The 23,325-nt window shown below is 39.3% G+C and overlaps 1 protein-coding gene across 1 annotated transcript in view; it reads right to left on the bottom strand.

Moving 5' to 3' along the window:
- Window positions 1-10,618: 10,618 nt before the first annotated feature.
- Window positions 10,619-23,325, bottom strand: part of kdm4b (lysine (K)-specific demethylase 4B) — a 64,992-nt gene continuing 52,285 nt past the window's right edge. Inside the window, exons 17-22 of the mRNA XM_079891432.1 lie at window positions 22,619-22,727; window positions 18,828-19,013; window positions 17,710-17,877; window positions 16,847-16,966; window positions 12,836-12,928; window positions 10,619-11,025 (exon numbers count right to left, since the gene is read on the bottom strand). Of these exons, the coding sequence (XP_079747558.1) occupies window positions 10,684-11,025; window positions 12,836-12,928; window positions 16,847-16,966; window positions 17,710-17,877; window positions 18,828-19,013; window positions 22,619-22,727 (1,018 nt within the window). The 3' untranslated portion in view covers window positions 10,619-10,683. The remainder of the gene's footprint in view (window positions 11,026-12,835; window positions 12,929-16,846; window positions 16,967-17,709; window positions 17,878-18,827; window positions 19,014-22,618; window positions 22,728-23,325) is intronic.

The raw sequence follows: 23,325 nt of genomic DNA, 5'->3' as shown, positions 1-23,325 counted from the left end.
TTCAAGATTTACAACAGTTTAAGTTCAAAACGTGAATACATGGATTTTAAATACAGCATAAATATAATTTAGTACCATAAAATCCCCTAAAAATACAAAATATTAAATAAATAAAAAACATTATCTAACTAAAATATAAAATTGAAATAAAAATAAAAATCCTGTCATTTTTGAGTACCAAAGATGGGTATTTTGAAATACACTTTGTAAGGAAGACGTTTCAACCACAAATGTCACTGGATTAGCATCTAGTGATTGACAGCAGATGATTATCAGCTAATTACAGAATGTTTGTATTCTTTAGGTTTTGCTCTAGAAACTAAAACGATTAAAATCTTGAAGCTATTTAATATGCTGTCAAGCATTCACAGTTTGTATACACACATTCATCATTATCATAATTAACCACTTCAGTTCTGAGAGATTTCCTGGCCTGTTGTTGTGAATAGATTTGAATGAGGAGATATTTCAACACAACTGAAATGCCACTCCAACAGTTGATGTCCCCTCTAGGATATTCCGATTCATTAAGACGTTTACGAACTGCAACAAACAGAATTACATTAACGCTCTAGACGTCTGTTCCTAAAGAGGGCAAGGATTCACACTTCATCCTTATCGCATTATTGCTTAATGGAGAATTATGTCAGAGCGTCGTGGCTTTAATTATCTGGCCAGCAAGTCCATTTATAATGTGGTGAGACCAGAAAGAGGCCGCAAAGCCGTAATGAATTTACAAGCCCCCTCGCAAAGCAGGGCTTAAAACACGATTAAGAGCGCTTGAAAATAAAGCAGAAGGAGGCGGGTGGTGTGTTCGTTTCCTTTCAATTAACAAGGAACATAAAAAAAAAACACTCAAACTTTAGTCAAAGGAGATGAAAGTTGTTTAAAGTCTCAGTGTGATAACAGGAGAGGTGCAGAGAAAACTATTTTAGGCAGGCTATTTGATTAGACGTTAATTTGAGGGGGAAAAAAGCTCAATCAATGTCTATTGTAAGCAAGTGAAGCTGCTTAGCTGACGGGATACGAACATCTTAGAGACGTCTATTTGATGTCTGCATCAAGACATATCTCCTGTCAGATGCCATATAGACATTTAGAAGATGTCTATAAGATGTTTATGGTTTAGAATGTATGTAAAACTGCTCTTTCTAAGATGTTTATCAGATGTATTTACACTGCAGATGTTTTCCAGATCTCTAGCAGACATCTTACAGACGTTACCTAAACTAACTTAAACGTTCACTGTTATTGCATGTGCACGCCACAAAAAAGCAGAATAAAACTAATTTCTCCCATTATAATACACAAAAGGTGTCTACATTCTTAAGGCCTGTTCATACAACGATAAAGAAATAGTTCTAAAAATCGTTCAAGAATAGCAGAGTCCACATCACAACTATAACAATAATAACACAGAGGAATTATATCTTTGGAATCAAATTTCAGAAAGATTTTTTTCCAGCTGATGAACGATAAAACCATTAACAGCCAATCAGAATCCATCTTGACTTTAAAGAGTTCGAGCATTTAAAGCGGCAGATACAAAAACCGCAGCACGCTTAGAATTGAAAAACCCAACTATATAGTAGGTGTGGGTCACTAATTGTTATAGTTATCCTTATAGTTATCAATCTTTGTGGGAATGGGCCAGTTCGTTGACAGGCGCTCTTGCTTTGGTTCTTTCGCTCTTGCTCAACATTATTATCGCTAACATTAAACTTTATTATTCGATTCAATTACTATTAACATATTGACCTAATGTAAGGTTAGGCTACTTGTTCAGCAAGACTCACTTCAAACTGTTATTTATAAAAACTTGTTTCCGCCACTGAATAAAAAGATTAAAAAGGTAATTGCGACTTTTTAATCAAACTTTTTTATCGCAATTGTGAGTTTATAATTCGCAATTCAAACGTTATTGCAATTGTCGCAAAAGTTTTCGCAGCAAACACATGGTTATCAGCAGGTTACAACCTGACCTTAAAAGAAGACCTTATAAGAAGACCTTATGCTAATGTTTAAAAAATACGCTGAATTGGCGCGTGAAAAATGTTTCGCGTCATATAATCAACAGAACGATCCAAGTAAACAATTAAGCGCTCCTAATCAAGATATCTTACCACACACTGGGCAGAATATTAAATTAGACGTTAATTTGAGGGGAACTGCTCGCAGGACATAAGCAGGCAGATGTCAAAGAAAGGCGAGGGGGCAGAGAGGGCTTATATTCCCGGAACAGAGTGAAAGATTTGTTCACACAGCAGCAGCAAATACAATTTTGCAGCCCCCTCCAGCTCCATGGCACCAAACAGGAGAAATATGTTTACTTGTTTTAATTTCTTTTTCATGTAATGTTGACCCTGAGGGCTGCAAATATTTCCCCTGCTCTCGCGCTCTCTACATGGTGATTAAATTCAATTTTATTCAAATGAAATCTCCCACTCCGCGCCGGCACACACACACACACACACACACACTCACACACACACACTCACACAGATAATTAAGGAGCGGAAGCGTTTTCTTGCCTTCCTCGCTCTTCTCTAATTACAATCCTGTGAGAAATGCAGAAGGAAACTCAGCGAAACAGAGGTTTCCTCGGAGGGGAACGCGAGCTGACTGACACGCGCTATAATAACCGCGCGCGTGATTACAGTTATGATTACAATATGACCCACAGATACCAGGAATTAGATCATACGGCATATTTATCTACATGTCAGACTGTCATTGAGGTTTATCGCTGCATATCGCTAAAACTGAGGCCACGGCAAGAAAACCTGAGGGCTTTTCGTATCAGTGAAGAGATCTATCTATCTATCTATCTATCTATCTATCTGTCTATCTATCTATCTATCTATCTATCTATCTATCTATCTATCATTTGCTTTCAGTCTTTCTAGCAGGAATCTGAACACCTAGCGAAGGCTAATCCTGTGTATGCAAGAACAGTTAGCTAATCTCCTATACTTTCTTTTAAGCGCAGAACTAAATTAAATTAATGTGGAGTTTACGACGTTTGTCTTTCTCTTTAGCCTATTTCACAATCAAAAAAAGACAAATGCTAGCTGAAGGGCGATGGTTTGCTACTTGCTATTGCTAGTCAGAGTATGTGTTATTATGAGACTCATTCTTGATCATTTGTCAGCTGTTATTTTTGGTTCATTGGAAGACATTTTGTACATCTGCTTAAAGTTTGTTTCATCAACTTCGATGACCTCAAAGCTAATGCTAATAGACATGGACTAAAAGCCACAAAACTCCCATTTTGATTTCATGGGTCTTTCATGGCTTTTCACAGGTTAAAAGGCTAATTGTATCTGAAATGAGGTTTTAAGCAGCAGAATTAGTTGAGGTTGAAGGACACAGAGCCGGTCTGAGAATAGTTTCTCTGTCTGTTATAACTCGAGTCAAAAACAACCAGATGTCTATGGACAGAGTTTTACAGTACAGAAAAGTTTCAGTCTATCTCTATTAGTTTGTATGGAAAGATTAAGGAATTAGCTGTTACCTAAAAATTTGCTTAAACATGACTTACTTCAAGACTTATGGGTTTTGTGTACTGCAGTTAGCTAAAAAAAACATAGCTTAAGCATGATTAAAGACGTATTTTAGGGTTTTGATTTGGTTACTGCAATTAGCTAAAACATTTTGCTTAAACACAATTTCCTCAAAGACTTCTTTTAAGGTTTTGTGTTAGCTACTGTAATTAACTTTATATATAAACAGAACAAATGGCCTCATTTAGATAGCTAAGCAAATGTGTGTGGCTAGCCATTTCAGAGACGCTAATAAATGGAGCCGAGCTTGGCGTATCAGATCTCTCATCCACTTCTGGACTAATGGAGCGTTTAGGAGCGTTTGGAGGAGAGGAGCGATTAGTTTGTCGTCCCTGACTGGACAAAGATGCTTCATTAGCATGCCAGTAACTCACGACACAGTTTTTCATTAAACTTAGAGGACAACTTATATGTCTCTCTCGCTGCCTGTCACACACACACACAGACTCTGTAGACAAGACATTTGTATTCAAACAGCGACTGAAAACAACACTCAAACTGTGTGTAACATTGAATACTAGTGCCATTTTTTGCAGTATGTATACTATGAAATGATAACACCACTTGAACATTAATTTTACATTCAATAAACTAAATGTTTAGCATTAGATAATGTGTCCTGTTTCACATACTATTAAAAATATAAAGGTTATAATATTATATACAGTCAAACCAAAAAGGATTCAGACACCAGATATAATTTTTGATATTTTTTTACTAGTGTGTGCAGGACACTATAGTTCCTTAATGTAAGTGAGGATAGCAAAAGTAAAAAGTAAACTGTGACAATAGTACACTCAACAATTCTTCATCCAGCAACTACCAGTAACATTTATAAAAATTTGGGACCAAAAATGATTCAGACACTTTGACCTGATCATGTTTTGCTGAAGTGTGTTGTCTTTAATTGCTAATGCTCTTTTTACACACAGACTGAACAAAATTAATCATTGCTTGGTGATTGGTTGAGCTAAACTGGTTTTATCTAATTGTGTAGTTAAATTTAACAGCTGACAGATATTCAACATAATTCATGTGTGAGACAGTCTAACAGAAGGACGGACAAAACCAGTCAAATATCAACTGAGTTCATAACGCGGAGTTCTTGTTTTATTACAATTTTCTAACCGATAGTGAATAAACTGTGATAATGTGAGAAATGTTGAAGGTGTCTGAATAAATTGTGGTTTGACTGTATATACTACTTGACTGGTGTAACGGTGCATGTTTACATCCCGAACCATCACAATATGGACGTCACGGCACGCAGTCAGATGATGAATACAGTCAGTCACAGGCGATCCACACTTCAGTCCAGAAGGGGGCGCGTGTGGTAATGCAACACTGTTCGCTAACCGCCACAACCGGAATGTACGGATCAACGATGTACGGATCAACCAAGGGGGTAATCTTTCAGCTAGAAACTGAAGCTTCCCCGGGCGCCGCCATTGATTAGCAGACCATCACCTGCTGTTAGCATTCCATTGACTCCCATTCATTTTGGTGTCACTTTGACAGCGAATAACTTTACATCTGAGGCGTTTAAAGACTCCATTTGTCCATTATTTATTTCTAAAGAAACACGAAAATGTATAAAAGGCTCCATTACCTTGTATCTTACGTTATGGCCCCATAGAAGCAGTTTTTGTAAAAATAGGCTAACGATTGCGTCATAACCACGCGACTCTCTGTCGCACAGTAGAGAGATTACCTTATAGACAGGAGGAGAAGCTCGCGGGCAATCGGGGGGACGTGGAGGCAAAATGACAAAGTAATTAATCAGAATACTTAGCAAAAGTTGCTCCTGCTCCTCGCTCGTGGGCAGCTCCTACTCACACTCTCCATCTCTGCAAGTTTCGGAAGGGAATGATTTAGATTTCTCTTGGCACAGCTACTACTAGAAGACAGACGGGTTGCTCACGTCACATCTACGTCGTCAAGCTCAGTTTGAGTCTGTGCAGTATCTCAGCCATCAGGAAGAGAGAGCTTCTAATTGACTTCACTTTTCTCCGTTGAATCCAATGGGGTCGCTGTGTCCATTTCTTTTACTGTCTATGGCAGGGTTCACCAATCTCGGTCCTGGAGGGCCGCTGTCCTGCAGAGTTTAGCTCCAACGCCAATTAAACACACCTGAACCAGCTAATCAAGGTCTCATTAGGCATACTTGAAACTTTCAAACAGGTGTGTTGGAGCTGGTTGGAGCTAAACTCTGCAGGACAGCGGCCCTCCAGGACCGAGATTGGTGAACCCTGGTCTATGGGATCAACCCAAAACTAAAGTTCAGATGGACGTGAGAGCTTGCTAGTAGCCTAAACGCTGAGTTTCGATTCATTTTTGTGACGCGCTCCACAAACTTCACAGAAAGGAAACCGGCATCCTGTTTGTTTTCTTCATTTTACAAAAGCACAATATTTTGTTTTTATTGCGATCGACACTATTAACAATAGACTCTACAGTTTTGAATGATGTCTTACTCTCATCTGTATAACCATAAATGACAGTGTGTTTTAACTTGTTTCCGCCGTTATAATGAGAAAATCATTTGGTATTGTGTGATTTGTGGGAGCCTCACTACAGTCCACTGATGAAATATGCGTGTCCTGGAAATGGGAAAACTCACCGTCTCCTTGTGGAAAGCTGAAGTCGGCTCTTTTTATCCTTCTTCTGTGATTTCTCGAAAAAGCGTAATCTTGAACTTTGTGCATCCGCCATTGTCACCGCAAAGAAAACTCTTTGCACAAGTTTTAATTTTCATTATCTTATTGATTTTGTATGCTTTTCAGTTTTGTTGCTGATTTTGACCCAATACCAAATATTTTGATCATCCCTACAAAAAACGATGTGCTATGCAAGAGTGCGTTCTGTCTACTCTTAAGGAGGCTGTTCTGTACCAACTAGGGGACTAAATGCCGCTAGGTGGAACAAACTATAATCTGCTCTACTCTCTGTTCAATATGAGTGAAAAGAAAACTAGCATTGGGGATTTTTAGCTTTTTCCTGTTGTACAGAACTGTGGAAACATCATAAGATTACAAATCCAAAACATCCAACTTCAGCTGGTTTTCAGTATCCGCACTTGTAAATCAGCAAAGCTGTTCATTTCCTGTCACATGACAGGTGATCTCACTTGGCCGGCACTAAATTCTCTTTTAGTATTTCACTGCCCTGATCCATAATATCAAAGCCTGCCTCGTCTTTCTCTAAATGCATTTTAATATCTGTAATTGCAAATCTGGCACGATCCCAGCGCCCTGTTCTGGACGTAAAGACGCAAGTGGAATATCAATGCCGCCCGCCCCGAGAGAGAGAGAGAGAGAGAGAGAGAGAGAGAGAGAGAGAGAGAGAGAGAGAGAGAGAGAGAGAGAGAGAGAGAGACGGGTCAGACCGACACTGTCACTTGCGCTGGCAGAATTTGTCTCAGGCGGGGACTGTAATTAGGGGGGAGCGCGTTCACATCAAACAGCCCCAGGGTCACTAGGGTCACGCAGAAACCCGCGCTCGACACGCCGGCCCCCGTTTCATCTGCTGACTTCAAAAATACTTTCACCAGCATCAAAGATGAAGATCGAGATGCTGATCACGTCTCAGAGCAACACCAGAGAGAGAGAGAGAGAAAAAAAGAGAAAGAAAGATGGACAGAAGGACAGATGGACAGATAGATAGACAGACGGACAGATGGACGGATAAATAGATAGATAGATAGATAGATAGATAGATAGACGGACAGATGGACGGATAGACGGATAGATAGATAGATAGAGAGATGGACGGATAGATAGACAGACAGATAGATAGATAGATAGATAGATAGATAGATAGATAGATAGATAGACGAATAGATAGATAGATAGATAGAATGAATGAAACTCTGATGGACAGAACCGTGTGTAAGAAGAACAGACTAGATTGACTCTCAGGGGCCGTTTACACAACACCGTTTTAGCTAAAAATGCTAATTTTGTATGTGTTTTGGTTGATCGTTTAAACAACAACCGCAAATTGGTGGCATAGAAACGCAAACGTTTGAAAACAGGTTTCATATGCAAGTTTTTGAAAACGATACCGTTATTATCGCTGTCACTTTTCTTTTACAAAGTGAGATCGCCATCTACCGGCCTGGCAGCAGAATACAGTGTTTTTAAGCGTTTTCACGGATCCGCGTTGACAATGTTGTCATAGGCTACATAAAAAAGTACATGTTTGTCATGTAGTAAACGTTCCCTCAGTGACTCTCATGAATCATGGCGTGTCCTCCGAACAAGTCTATTTATGCAAAGCAGGTTTCATAAGACACTACATGTCTTTAGCAGCAGCTTTATTTCCCGCATCTCGGTCTATTATGAGTCGCAGCTGCACGTGTTTGATACACGTCGTGCTCCGTCGGGTTAAAGTCATCGGAGCGTGCTACCACACACACACACACACACACGCAGCAGGTAATGAGCGCAGGTGTCATTTCACATTTCTTCAGTTTGGCCCCTACAGAGTCAGCTGTGTCTCGAAATATCTCCGAGCGTAAGAGGATTCATAACTTTATGAACAGAGTTTGTGTGCGACTGTCTAACCGCGGTGCATTATGGGATCTACAGTGGCGCCAAACAAATCCTGACTGACGTTTCATTTTAGTTGCACAAAACAATTAGACGCTATTTTAAAAGCCTAATTGTTTTTTAATCAGATAAAGGCACATTTAGAACAGCTAAATGTCAATGAAGGTCCAATTTGACAAAACAACTCTCGACCAGATTATTGTTTTTGCCTCGGATGATTCATGGCGTATTTTTCCCAATGGTTTATTTTTAATAGCTCTGGTCTCCGAGAAAAGCTTTTAATCTGTTCGATTGTGATCATATGCAATTAATAAACAGCAATTTACTGACCTTCAGAAAAGTACTTGGGTGGAGTTTTCAGAAAGCAATTTATAAAAACTTGGCATTTTCAAGAGCAAAAGTGCATTTATGATTGGCACTTCTACATGTGCATTATCTTTACAGTCGTTTGTGATTAATAGATGAGGATTTAAAGAACCATTTTGATGACTAATTTGTGAACTGGTTCAACTGATTCATTACAAAGAAAAAAATAACTCACAAATCAGACATCACTACTTTTTTTGCTATACAAAACTTGCATGCAAGAGCCAAACCTAGTCAATTGAACACTAGAAACTTTTTTTGGTTTTATTCATTTATTATTATTAAATTTTTCATAGCTTTCCCAGGGAAATAAACAGTTGAACACAAAGCACAGTTTCACTTCACATTTTATTAGAATCTTTCCTAGACCTACTTCTGCACAGATAAACATTTGCCATCATCAGTATTCAAGCTGTGGTGGGTTATTATTTCATTAAACTTGCCTCTTGTGAAGTTTCTGTGTTAATGCAAAGCAGAAACCCCAGGAACAGAGGAGTACAAATGCCATCGACACACTGTGTCAAGCCTTAGAGCGGCCGTAGGCGTCACTGACAGGTGGGAAACAACAAACGGTGTCGAGTATCAGTCGTGAGACGAGAACAACGGTTGTCACATCAAACGGAAGGGGAGAAGATGTGCTCGCAACATCGTGAGAGGTTCAAACCTCAGCACGTACTTCATCTCTATAGATTCATGACCTTCAAGGTGTAGCTCGGATTAGAAAACATGTTCCAAACAGGTCAAAATGAAAGCAGGAGGGTGAAAAAGTAAAGAAAAAGAAGGGTTGTCAACGCAATTAATCACATTTTTTTAAACGTCTATTTAACGTTTGACTCGTTAACCGCAATAATGTCTTAACTTGGGAAATTTCATGCATTATTTATCCTGCATCTTGGACAATTCTCTGAAATCTTTGGCATGCTAAAGAGATTCTGTCTGGAAAGCGTCTCATCCGAGCGTTTGTTTCTAAATGAATCAATCAAGTGGGCGAGCGTTAGAGCAAACTCTTAATGCTATCTGGACGACAAACCTCCAAGAACCGCCAATGGAGGCCTTCCAAAACAATAATAGCTCAAATCTACACATCACAAGACAAAACAACAAAAAGGAGAAAAGAAATCCGAAGCGACAACCAGACCCTTTATTTCAATGTGACATGGCATTGGGTAAGACTCTTGAAGATACACTGAAAAATGTTCAGTTTTGTGAGCAGGACGTCTAGTATGTACACCTCACCGTGGGTCACGTGACCCGGAGCGCCCCTCAGTAGTCTAAGACCTCTATAGCACCTTGAGAAGGCTGATTGCGTATCTGTTTAACATCACCTATGACTATATGCTTAAATGTACGCCACTTCAATCTCTTGAATAGAAAGGATAAATTCAACTTATTTATTTTTTCATCTTTCAACATTATGTTGCAAAGTTTCACCAAAATAAAAAATAAAAATCATAACAACAACGGTAATTATAATAAAAAAACAGACGAGGTGAATAGTTTCCCATATAAACGTCTACCAAGAATGCTACAAAAACAAATCCAACCATCTGGCGCTGAAAAACCTTTTATCGTTGGTTATAATCGATAGAAGAATACATGATGCACGAATCTATCATAACACGTACGTTTGCGCTAACTGAAAACTGTAGCTTCTGATGCTGTCATAGTTGTGATTTTCTTTATACAAATATTAAATCTATATGTGACAAAAGACATTTAAATACTTGTTAAATCCCATGAGCCCTGCTAAAACTTCCTGTGACCCCCTCCCAAACACTTGAGTACAGAGAAAAATACCTGAAACTGTACAGATTTAAACTGTGTTTTTGATCAGTGACCGGGTAAAGCATGACGTTTTGGCTTGAGTTAGAAAAATATTTTGCAGTCGTTAGAGAAAAAAAATCAGGTATAAAGTAAACAGCACAAACAGTAAATGATTATTTCATCTGAAAACTTTCCGTTTAGCACGAGAGGCGGAGAGAGGGATCGTGGAAAGGGGTCCGAAGAATGCGGCGTCCCCCAAGGCTCTGTACTGGGTCCGTTTCGGCTTCAGTCTATAATGACACACATGCGTCCCACATGCACCGTACATGTGTGGGAGACTCAGATTAGCACGACAGCGAATAAATGAAACAAAGACATGCAGTGGATGAATTTAAAGTAAGTTAAGCGTTGACGAATAGCTGGTAGCGCAAAGCGGCGCTTCAATACATCGGCTCAACGCCTTGTTCGTCCTCTTCTGGAGGAAAGTCCGTGTTGAGGAGAGACTCCATGTAGGCGATGTAGCTTGAGCTGTGGGTGTAACTCTCGCTGGGTTCTGGGACAGGAAGTGTGGGCGCTGAGACAGGAAGTGATGCGGGTGGCAAGCAAGGGGGGTTGCTGGTGTTCGGAGTAATACTAGCGGGCAAGAAAGTGGTGATTAATTCAGAAGGTAGCGCTGAGGGCTCGATGGCTAGCGTGGGTGGAGGTGTCGGCAGACGTGGGCGTTTTGCGGCCAGCGGTTCGTCTGACGGTTGGGCCTGAGGTTGTTGTTGGTTCACAGATGCCTGTCGATAAAAAAACAATTATGTTTTATGTAGCTCTCAAAATAGCTGCATTGTTAGTAGGGCTGGGACAATAAATCGATGCATCGTGAACCGAGAAATGTTTCTGGATCGATTCCAATTTTTTCCGAATGCATCGCGATTCTCTCTCGAATCGATTCTGAGTTTAGCGTTTAACAGCAGATGGCACTGCGTGCTCTAGACACAGGCGTAATCTGCTTCTAATGCCTTACACACACCACTTGAAACTTCTATAAAATAATCATTCATAGAGTCTGGAAATGTTGAAGTGAATTACAAAGGTGTTTGCAGTGGGCTGTTTACATTAATCTCGTGTCATAAAAGCATTCTGAGGTGCAAATACATTCTCAGACGAACGCACGAGCGCTCTTCTTCGTGAGCATTTGAGCATGCGGTTAAAAACTAGCCTTAGAGCGCCATCTGCTGTTAAAAACTAGCCTACAGCGACATCTGCTGTTAAAAACTAGCCTTAGAGCGCCATCTGCTGTTAAAAACTAGCCTAAAGTGCCATCTGCTGTTAAAAACTAGCCTTAGAGCACCATCTGCTGTTAAAAACTAGCCTAGAACGCCATCTGCTGTTAAAAACTAGCCCTAGAGCGCCATCTGCTGTTAAAAACTAGCCTTAGAGCGCCATCTGCTGTTAAAAACTAGCCTTAGAGCGCCATCTGCTGTTAAAAACTAGCCTTAGAGCGCCATCTGCTGTTAAAAACTAGCCTTAGAGCGCCATCTACTGCTGTTAAAAACTAGCCTAGAACGCCATCTGCTGTTAAAAACTAGCCTAGAGCGCCATCTGCTGTTAAAAACTAGTCTAGAACGCCATCTGCTGTTAAAAACTAGCCTAGAACGCCATCTGCTGTTAAAAACTAGTCTAGAACGCCATCTGCTGTTAAAAACTAGTCTAGAACGCCATCTGCTGTTAAAAAACTAGCCTAGAGTGCCATCTGCTGTTAAAAAACTAGCCTTAGAGTGCCATCTGCTGTTAAAAACTAGCCTAGAGCGCCATCTGCTGTTAAAAACTAGTCTAGAGTGCCATCTGCTGTTAAAAAACTAGCCTTAGAGTGCCATCTGCTGTTAAAAACTAGCCTAGAGCGCCATCTGCTGTTAAAAACTAGTCTAGAACGCCATCTGCTGTTAAAAAACTAGCCTTAGAGTGCCATCTGCTGTTAAAAACTAGCCTAGAGCGCCATCTGCTGTTAAAAACTAGCCTAGAGCGCCATCTGCTGTTAAAAACTAGTCTAGAACGCCATCTGCTGTTAAAAAACTAGCCCTAGAGCGCCATCTGCTGTCAAAAACTAGCCTTAGAGCGCCATCTGCTGTTAAAAACTAGCCTAGAGCGCCATCTACTGCTGTTAAAAACTAGCCTAGAGCGCCATCTGCTGTTAAAAACTAGCCTAGAGCGCCATCTGCTGTTAAAAAACTAGCCCTAGAGCGCCATCTGCTGTTAAAAACTAGCCTAGAGCGCCATCTGCTGTTAAAAACTAGCCTAGAGCGCCATCTGCTGTTAAAAACTAGCCTAAAGCGCCATCTGCTGTTAAAAACTAGCCTATAGCGCCATCTGCTGTTAAAAACTAAGCTCAGAAACGATTCCCGACACATTCAGAAAAAATTGGAATCAATCCACGAACTGCGATGCATCGATGTATTGTCCCAGATCTAATTGTTAGCTTGAAAAACCTCAAGTTTGACAAACATGAAAGCAGTTAATTGTTAAACTTGCACTTTGACTTTAGGTTGATGAATTGTGTGTGCAGAAACATACGATACTCGGCCTGAAGCGAATTATAACGCTTACCAGACGAGACAAGACCCTCTTGGGCAGCTCCTGGTTGAGAGAGTGAATCTCACTGCGTTTCAGTAAGATCTGCGTCTCGTCATGAAACTCCACCTGGAAAGAAATGCAGTCAGTTTAGATGCTCCAGATCCTTCACTGCTCTTGGAATCAAATTATATGATGCAATCCAAGCTTGTGTCTCAGCGGCCACCTTACTAACACCCTCGGGAAGCAGTTTTCCAGTTATACAAGTACAGCTCCATCTATGTAATAGAAAAATATCTAAATCTACAAACTGTTGGGCATTTAGCACATTAAATTCAATAATAATTGTGATTTAATTATGTTTCATCTTTTAGGAAGGGACATAACTGACAATACATAACTCCACGCACCAGGGCTGCCAAAATGGCTGAAAAGCTAAATTCGAATTTCTTTCTTAAATATTAGCAAAATTCGAATTATATTCAAATTCTAAAGGCAATACTTAAAGGGGTACTTCACCCCTGGAAAGATGAATGTGTATTTAAAATAGGTCATTTATGTAGAAGAAATGTGAAATTATTTTTGAATTTGGAGCTTTCTAGACTGAGAAAATCCAGAAAATGTATTTTTGGCTTATGTGGATGAAAGACAACAACTCCCAGAATGCACTTGCTTCGCTGCCCTACGAGGCCACTCCCAAGTCACGCCTACCGGTAAGAGAGCGCAGTTGAAAACAACAAGGCTAGGCTACTAGTGAGGCTCTGTGACGAGTTTGCCCGGGATTTCGAGATCGCCCAAAATGTCCGGGATTCGGCTTTTGCGTTCTACAGTCGCCATTCATCATGTTTACTGTGGCGAGCAGGACGAGGCTGACGGCCGCGGGAGAACAGCGCGAGGCCGGTGGCGTCATTACTGAGACGCGCCGGTCTCGTATCTCTCACGGAGGAGCGGGAATTTTCTTAGCAATGTTAAAACGCACATCAACCGATCACTTGTTTAGCGTTCATGTAAACACTACATTCAGATTCACCAATCGGAATGAATTCAGTTAGATTGAAACAAAAGGTGTGCATGTAAACAATGAATGGCGACTGCAGAAAACAAAAGCCGAATCCCGGACATTTTGGACGATCTCGACGGCCGGACATGTCCGGGAAAAAGAGGATGGTAACCCCTACTACTCAGCTTTCTCCACAGAACAAGAGCCTGCTAGCTTAGCTTCCAAAGAAAGCTTAGCTTCCAAATTCACTGTGTGTACATTCTGTGAGTGAGCTCCCTCTATGGGCGGGTTGAAAACATGCGGGACAGCTCCTCCTACTGGCTGTAGTCTTTAGCCTCTGGCCAAAAAATCCTCCGATGACGCAAAATAACGATTTTTGCGTCATCGGAGGATTTTTTCCAGACAAAAAATACATAAATCTCTCCTCTCAGGGGGATATGAGGGTAGAAAGCACTGTAATTCGAAAATACTACAGGTTTTCTGCTAATACAAAGCTTAATGCTAAATCCTGAAGTATCCCTTTAATGTTAGAGGAAAAAAGTACTGTATTGTCTCCTATGCCCACAAGAGGGAGCAAGTGAGCGCAATAAAATCAAGCATTGCATCTTTTATTGAACTTTTGAAACAATTGTTCTAAAATAAAATATAATTTCCTTAATGTGCATGCAAGGAAAATTAGGTTATAATAGTGCATAAAACTGTGTAAGTGCACCAGTAACCTGAGAAAACGTGCTTCAACAGACAGCGTAATGAACTACATTAACACAAAATAGCAAACTGCCATTCAGAAACAATCCACTTCTACTCACTACATTACATTGTTCGTTAAAAACACCAGACTTGATCTGAGTGCTGAGCGCTTTCTGTTGACAATGTTTTCAGCTGATGAACACACACTCAGCTCTGACTGAAGTGCAGGTTTGGTCAAGCATGTCGTTGCACGATTTTTGCCACCAAATGAGAGGGTTTTCGTCAGCAGGAAGCCTTTTCCCGCCATTTTTTAATTTAACGACGCAGCCGCACCACGCTGTACTAGATAAGCTAACAGAAACAAACCGCGTCAGTTTCCAGCAAGCAATTTTGCGTTTAAAAGACGTCTAATAGCCATCCAAACTCAGCCCAGACGTCTAGGCTAAAACGAGGCAAAATTTGGGCTGTCAGTGAAAATTTAATAGATGTCGAACTATAGCCAATTATCAATTTAACCAAGAAATTAAATGAGTGAAGAAATGAAATCAAACACCTTGTAATCACTGTTGACTTTGCTTACATGATGGAATATCAAACATCTCGCAAGTTATTTTGGCAAAAACAACATGAAACCAAATTAAAGGTTATTTTAGCTAGAAGTGGGTTACTCATAGCCGGACTCTATCGGGTCTATAGTTAACCTAGACGGTGAAATGAGGCTATTGGTTGCTGGGTAACGGAATCATAATGGTGTTAAGCCTCTTGACACACCAAAAATTCGTGTAGTGTGTGCAAAACTAAAAAAATGTGCAGTTTTTTATTTTTTATTTAAATTTGACGAATATTCAAATTCCAATTTTTATTTGACAGCCCTACCATGCACAGAAATCACTTACGTAATGCTAAACCTAATGCTATCACAGTTGATAGAGCTGTAAAAACTGCATTTAACCCAGAATATTTCTTTACAACTCTTATTTTTGGAACAGAGGAGCAACCAACATAACAAGCTCCGAACTTTCAACCAGACTGCAATCAACACCCTATTCCAGACCAATTCCCAACAGTTTCAAGACCTGTCAGACTTCCAGACATCCAGTAACAGATCGCCTGGGGTAGTTGGGAGATATTCTGTGCGTCTAGCAAAGGCTAAAGTGACGTCATGGAAGATATCTGTGGTTGTTATGGAGTGTCGTGACTCACACGGATCTGATAAATAATGGAGTCTTGTGGCGGCGGAGAGAATCAAACGGTTCGTTAATGCTGACAGAGGAGTCTCTCAAGAGTTCAGCCAAGCAATGAAACACCGTATCGTGTGTGTGTGTGTGTGTGTCTGGGTTTTAATGAGAAAGAATCTGACGTGAACCAAAACTAGTTCATCCAATGTGTCAAACAATGTGTTAACAGTTTAGTAAGCCTCATTTTAGAAAACGGTTTAGCTTTCTGGTAGTATCAGAGTCACTTTTCCATTCAAATGTGACCCAAATGTAAGGGAAAAACATGGTCCCATCCCTGCACAAGAACACAAAAGCACTTCCTGTGACGGAGTGTCGTGTGTACAAGAAATAGCAGATGAATGGCGGTCTATTCTCGTTGTCTGCGGTCCATCACACCTCATAAGATTCATGTACAGACTCCATAAATCCCCCCAAGCGGCACATATGCCTAGTCTTCTCATTTTCCCATTAATCTCTCCTCCCTTTTGCTCAAGACGTCAGCGGCTCCTCTGTGCACAAGGAAAGCGAACTTTACACCAAATGTGGACTCATGAAAGACTCGGAGAAGGGCGGGAATCAAGAGAAAGTTAACCGAAAGATTTCGATTCCTAACCTATAAACCGGGCGATACTGTGGTTATAAATTAATAACTATTTACATTATTTTATTAAAGTCCTCCTGTGGTAAAAATCCAGTGTTTAATGTAGTTTATGTGTCTATGTGGTGTTTTTAATATGCTTTAAGACAAACCATGTGTAAGTTCATAAGTCGACACCATTGCTGAGTATTTCCTCCTTAAAACTGCAGTGAACCAAAGACAGTCTCAAAAACACGCTTTGAAATCGCTGGTGTTTCTGACGCCACAAACTACCTTGTAACCAATCAGATCAACGTGTGATCGTCAACCAGTGGATCTCTGAGCTGAGGGAGTGAGTGGAGGCGGGGCTCATTTGCATATTCATAGAACCGCGCATACTAAATGAGGCAAGGGTGTCGAGTTACATTCAAGCTATTTTAAGGCAATTTACAAAAATCAAACATGAATTAACTGTATTTATATAGAAGCCAAACCGATAAAACAAACAAACCAAATTCATTGGATAAATAAATAGAAAAATAAATGTAAGACGTCACAGTTACCTGGTAGGATCGGTGGACGTGTTCCTTGACAAAAGACGCGTTGAGAATGCGTCCGTCGATTGTCTTGACCACCACAATTTCGCCCTGTTCTGGAGGGCCGTTCCGCAGGCAGTCGTGACTCTGAGACAGAAATTAAAGAGACGATAGATCAAATCTGATTGGATGAGCCAAATTAATGCGCCAAAGCCAACATAACCTAGAATCAGATTTCAACCAATCAGGACCAGAACTTAAAGGCCTCCTGAAATCAAAATGTACGTTTTTTTAAACTTCCACTATGAATACGTTAGCCTTAATGTTATGAATAAGCTGGTGTGATCCAAAACAATGACAAAATTCACATTTAGGAGATATAAGCATTCAAAACGCACAGTCGCTCACTTCCGCTAAAATGGATCACGGATTTTTATGACATCACTGCAGACTTCAGCTTCTCATCACATCTTCTGTCCAATCAAAAGCTCTCTAGAATCTAAAGCTCCGCCCCCTATGCTATAAGTACCACCTGGCCAAAGCGACCGTTACACAATGACCGTTATAATAATTTGATACAATGGACTTGCTGTGTACATATGTTTTTAGATTGTACTTATATTTTGAAAATACCTGCATGTAATTACAGATGTAATTAATTTATGTAATTCCACTGTTGCCCCTTCCCTTACACCGACCCATACCACCACACCTGTCCCTAACCTTACCCGTATCACACCTCAATAGCAACAAAAGTGTTTTACAATACAACATGAACACAATAAGTACATTAATTTTTTATGTAAGTACATCGTACTTAAAGCCACTTAATATAAAGTGGGACTCCCAACATGTGTTGAAGAGACTATTTGTTGGTGTGTTTAGCTCACCAGCAGGTTCTCTGGAAAGACGTTATCACAGTAGGAGCCGTCGTCAAAGTTGACTTCGTAGTAGTTCTGCGTGCCGATGCCGGTGATGGTGCAGCGATAAAACCAACCGTTGCTGCTCCTCCCGATGACCTCCTGACCCAGAGACAACTCGCGCGAGCTGCTTTTGACCTGCAACAGAGACAAACCTTCAGTTTGAGGAACACACGTTCTCATTTAAAGGGGTATTTCACCCAAAAATGAAAATTAGCCCATGATTTACTCACCCTGAAGCCATCCTAGGTGAATATGACATTCTTCTTTCAGACGAATACAATCAGAGTTATATTAAAAAATGTCCTGGCTCTTCCAAGCTTTATAATGGGACTGAATGGCTGTTTCTGTTTTGAAGTCCATAAAAGTGCATCTATCCATCATAAAAGTGCATCTATAGTGCATCTATCCATCATAAAAGTGCATCTATCCATCATAAAAGTGCATCTATCCATCATAAAAGTGCATCTGTCCATTATAAAAGTGCATCTATCCATCATAAAAGTGCATCTATAGTGCATCTATCCATCATAAAAGTGCATCTATCCATCATAAAAGTGCATCTGTCCATCATAAAAGTGCATCTGTCCATCATAAAAGTGCATCTGTCCATTATAAAAGTGCATCTGTCCATCATAAAAGTGCATCTGTCCATGATAAAAGTGCTCCAAAGGCTCCGGGGGGTTAATAAAGGTCTTCTGAAGTGAAGTGATGCATTTGTGTAAGAAAAATATACATATTTAAAACTTTATAAAGTAAAATAACTAGCTTCCGGCCAAACGAACATACGGATTCCACTTCAGTCTAAAGCGCAACTTATGCGAATAATGCGACACACTGCTGATATTTATGCTGGATGCACTTTTATGATGATAGATGCACTTTTATGGACTTCAAAACAGAAACGGCCATTCACTGCCATTATAAAGCTTGGAAAAACCAGGACATTTTTTAATATAACTCTGATTGTATTTGTCTGAAAGAAGAATGTCATATACACCTAGGATGACTTGAGGGTGAGTAAATCATGGGCTAATTTAAATTTTTGGGTGAACTATCCCTTTAAGTGTGTTACCAAGGCTACGCACCTTCTGATTGGCGTGTTTGTGTTTGTGGCAGGTGACGGACACCACGTACGGCCAATCGGCCGGCTTCATGGCGACTCCGGCGAGGAGGGCACAGGTGACGTGGAAGGATGTGGAGCAGTTGTCCGACGAGCACTGGATACACGCGCCGAAGATCTGCTTAGTCGTCTTGTGGCAGTAGACGCACTTCTGAAAATCGGAACGAGGAAAGGTCAATATATAATGTCATTTACATTACAAATTCCCAGGATAAATAGGATACTCAACTAGATAAAAAAAAGTTTGTCAAGACACAAAGTTTGATGTTGGCTTGAGAAAGCCCGACCGGAAAGTGTGAAGAAGTTTGAAGGTTAAAGTTGTTTTAAAGCTTAGAAATACAGTTCATCAGAAAACAGATAAATAATTGTTAGCATGATTTATCACTAGCAAATTTTAGCATGTTGTTAACATTTTCCTAACATGAATTAGCACAACATTTACGTGATTTAACACACTGTTAGCATGAATGGACACATTGCTAGCACATTTTAACATTGCTAGCATGTTTCTAGCATGAATGAACACATTGCTATCATTATTTAACATTGCTACCATGGTACTAGCATCAATTAACACATACCATCTTCTAACATGTTTGCTAACATGAATTAGCACATTTCTAACATGTTTTAACATGTTTCTTACATGAATAAGCAAATTTAAATAATACATTGCTATCATGTATTATTATGAAAGGTAAAGAAGAAAAGAAACAAAAAATAAATAAAAAAAGACAAACAAAATAAGGGTAAAAACAACCAAATGAACGTGAAACAGAAACAATGAAACAAGCAACAAGTAAACAAACCCAAAACAAACAAGCAAAAGTGCAAACGTATAAACAAGAAGGAAAATGTAAACATCAAAAGTCATTTACAACTCTGTTAACTATTGTAACTTGACTAACTGCAGGGTTTTCAATGAGGAAAAGTGATTTTATCCATGAGAAAATGGAGCCTGAGGCGAATGCTAAGTCGATGCTAAACAGATATTTAGCTATTGGTTAGCATTATTTTCATGTGTCAGCTGAAAGCGAAAGTCATTTCAAGAGCGCAGCAGCTTACATTTCCATGAAAGATTAGGAAGAGGAACATTTATTAACAGTGAACAACAATAGAAACACCAGAAAGACAGTCGATTTTGACTCAAACGCAGAAATAAGGGCTTATTTTGAGGCAAATGAAGTCAACGAGCAGCCGATTGTTTAAAACACTGTGTAATGCGAATATCCTCTGAATGGAAAACATTTCGGCTCATCTTTTCCTCTTTCTTTGTGTCCGTTCTTCCCTGTCTTTCTCCTCTTCTCCTCCCTTTCCACATAAACCACCTCCAAACACACACACACGGCGCACGGACACGGGGATATCGACGGGAATAAAAATTCTTTATTAAATTGTCAATACTTCATTTCAGCTCCCTGTGGCCAAGCGGTCGTAATGTACGACGGCCTTTCGATGCGGCGCCGGCTCGGAAATATTTCATCGGCGGGTGAAAGGCTCTGATTTATCATTCCTCAGGGAATGATCACAAGACAGGCCAACGGACAAGGGAAGGGAAAAATATGTGATTTACAAGCATCAACCTCTCAGTTATTTATTCATACATCAAGACCTGGCGTCCATTTTGTGTTGCAGTGAGCGAGAAGAGACTTTCTTTTAATCCACGAGGATAAATGTTTGATGTTCATATAAACATTTAAAACAAACTACTGACATCGATTTGCTCCAAAATTGCTCTTTTCCACAAGCTGATGTCAGAGGTATGAACATTACGAGAGGTTTATGAAAAGATAAAGTAGAAAAGAAACAAAAATGATGAAGACAAAATAAACGAAAAGGGTAAAAACTGAAAAAAAAAGCACAAACAAAAAGTGAAAGGAATAAATAAAGAGAACAAACTGGCGAATGAGCGGGGAAAAAAAAGGAACAAACAAAAGTAGAAGCCAAACAGAAAAAAAGAATGAAAAAACTAAATGAAAAAGAATGAAATGGTACAAAAGAAAAAGAAAGAGCGAAGAAAAGAAACGAAACAGAAAAAAAGTAGAAGAGAAATAAAACAAACAGCAAACGAAACAAAGAATGAAAGAAAAAACAAAAAGAGTGAACAAAAGAAACGAAACAGAAAAAAAGAAAACAAAAGTAGAAAACAAAGAAAACAAACAGCAAAAGAAAAAAAATGAAACAAAAAAAGTAAAAACAATAGAAAGAGTGAACAACAGAAACAGAAAAAATTAGAAAAGAACAAAAGAATTTAAGAAAAACAGTAAAAAAACAAAAGAAAGAAAGAGCGAACAAAAGAAACAGAAATAACAAACAAAAGTAGAAAACAAAGAGCAAAAGAAACAAAATGCATGAAAAAAGCACAAACGAAAGAATGAAAGCTGGAACAAAAGAAACCGAAACAGGAGGAGCACATCTGAACGAGCCTTTTTTTGCCTCATCATGTGGTGAACGACACCAGAGGAGATGATGTCACTCATGGTTTGTGTCCTGTGATTGAGCAGCGCTGGTGTGTGTGTGTGTGTGTGTGTGTGTGTGTGTGTGTGTGTGCGCGTTCAGATGCAGAAACCTGCCTATATAATCAATGCACTTCATTTAGCACAGCAGAGGAACGACACCTGATTATTCAGCTGTTCCACATCATTAATAATGCATCATTCCCTCCGAGAAAGAGAGAGAGGAACAACTAAAGAACAAGACAACTGAACAAAAGAAACAAAAATACAATGAACAACACAAAAGAAACAAAATAATGATCATAAGGGTAAAAAAAAACAAAGCACAAATGAAAGAACAAACGAATAAGAAACAGAGAACAAACGTATGAGCAAATATGAATTAATGAAAACAAACAAAAGTAGAAAAATACCAATGAAACAAGAAACAAAGAACAAACTAATAAGAAACAGAAAGAACAAACAAAAAAACATTAATTAAACTAAAATGTGAACAAAAAGAAAGAAAAACATGAATGGAAGAAATAATGAAAGTATGAAAAAGGCAAAAAAGCAAGAAATAAACACATTAGGAATGAACAAAAGAAAAAACGAAAGAAACAGTTAGGAGCAAAACAAACAAAAGTAAATGAAACAAGAATAAAATAAAAATTGTGAGAAAACAAACACAAACGAAAGGCCAATAAGAAACAGAAAGAACTGAAAACAACAGCAGAAAACGAATGAAACTAATATATGAACAAAAAAAGAACAATAAAATAAACGAAAAAGGCAAAAGCAAAACACAGAATGAAAGCAACAGACAACAAACGAATGAGCGAAAAATTAAGTAAAACAAACAAAGTAGAAGCCAAACAGAAAAAATACCAACGAAAGAATGAATGAAATAAACAATGAAAAAAAAAGAAAAATACCAACGAATAAGAAACAAAAAAAGTGGAAAAATGAAACAAAACAAACAACGAAACAAATAAAACTACCAGCAAAAGAATGAAAGAAACTATGTGAGAAAAACACAAACGAAAGGCCAATGAGAAACAGAAAGAACCGAAAACAACAGCAGAAAACGAATGAAACTAATATATGAACAAAAAAAAGAACAAAAGAAATAATAAAAAAAAAAAATAAAAAAAAATAAAAGCACAAATGTTAGAGTGAAAAATCACAAATCAATGGATGCGCAACGAACGACAGAACAGAAAAGTATGAAACAAAGCAAAAAGAAACAACTGAATGAACAAAAGAGAAGCCTCTATTTGCCCCCATGTGTTTATCTACAGTGATCTGCACAGTCACTCACCAGACTCTTCCTGGTGTCGGGAACAGAGGTCACGTCCACTGGCTCTCGCTCCACAGCGCTGACGAAACGAGCCTCGGCCACAGCCACAGCACAGATCACGTGAACCCACCTGACCACACGAGACAAACGTTCGCTTTACATCTAACCGCACGAGACAAACGTTCGTTTTACATCTAACCACACGGGACAAACGTTCGTTTTACATATAACCGCACGAGACAAACGTTCGTTTTAGATCTAACCACACGAGACAAACGTTCGTTTTACATCTAATCACACGAAACAAACGTTCGTTTTACATCTAATCACACGAAACAAACGTTCGTTTTACATCTAATCACACGAAACAAACGTTCGTTTTACATATAATCACACGAGACAAACGTTCGTTTTACATATAACCGCACGAGACAAACGTTCGCTTTCCATCTAATCACACGAAACAAACGTTCGTTTTTCATCTAACCACACGAGACAAACGTTCGTTTTACAACTAACCGCACGAGACAAACGTTCGTTTTACATATAACCACACGAGACAAACGTTCGTTTTTCATATAACCACACGAGACAAACGTTCGTTTTACATATAACCGCACGAGACAAACGTTCGCTTTCCATATAACCACACGAGACAAACGTTCGTTTTACATCTAACCACACGAGACAAACGTTCGTTTTTCATCTAACCACACGAGACAAACGTT

Source organism: Squalius cephalus (genome assembly GCF_949319135.1).
Source record: "Squalius cephalus genome assembly, chromosome: 13".
NCBI classification, from domain to species: Eukaryota; Metazoa; Chordata; class Actinopteri; order Cypriniformes; family Leuciscidae; genus Squalius; species Squalius cephalus.
Note: the sequence above shows the minus strand (reverse complement) of the source record. Positions and strands in the feature narration are given on the sequence as shown.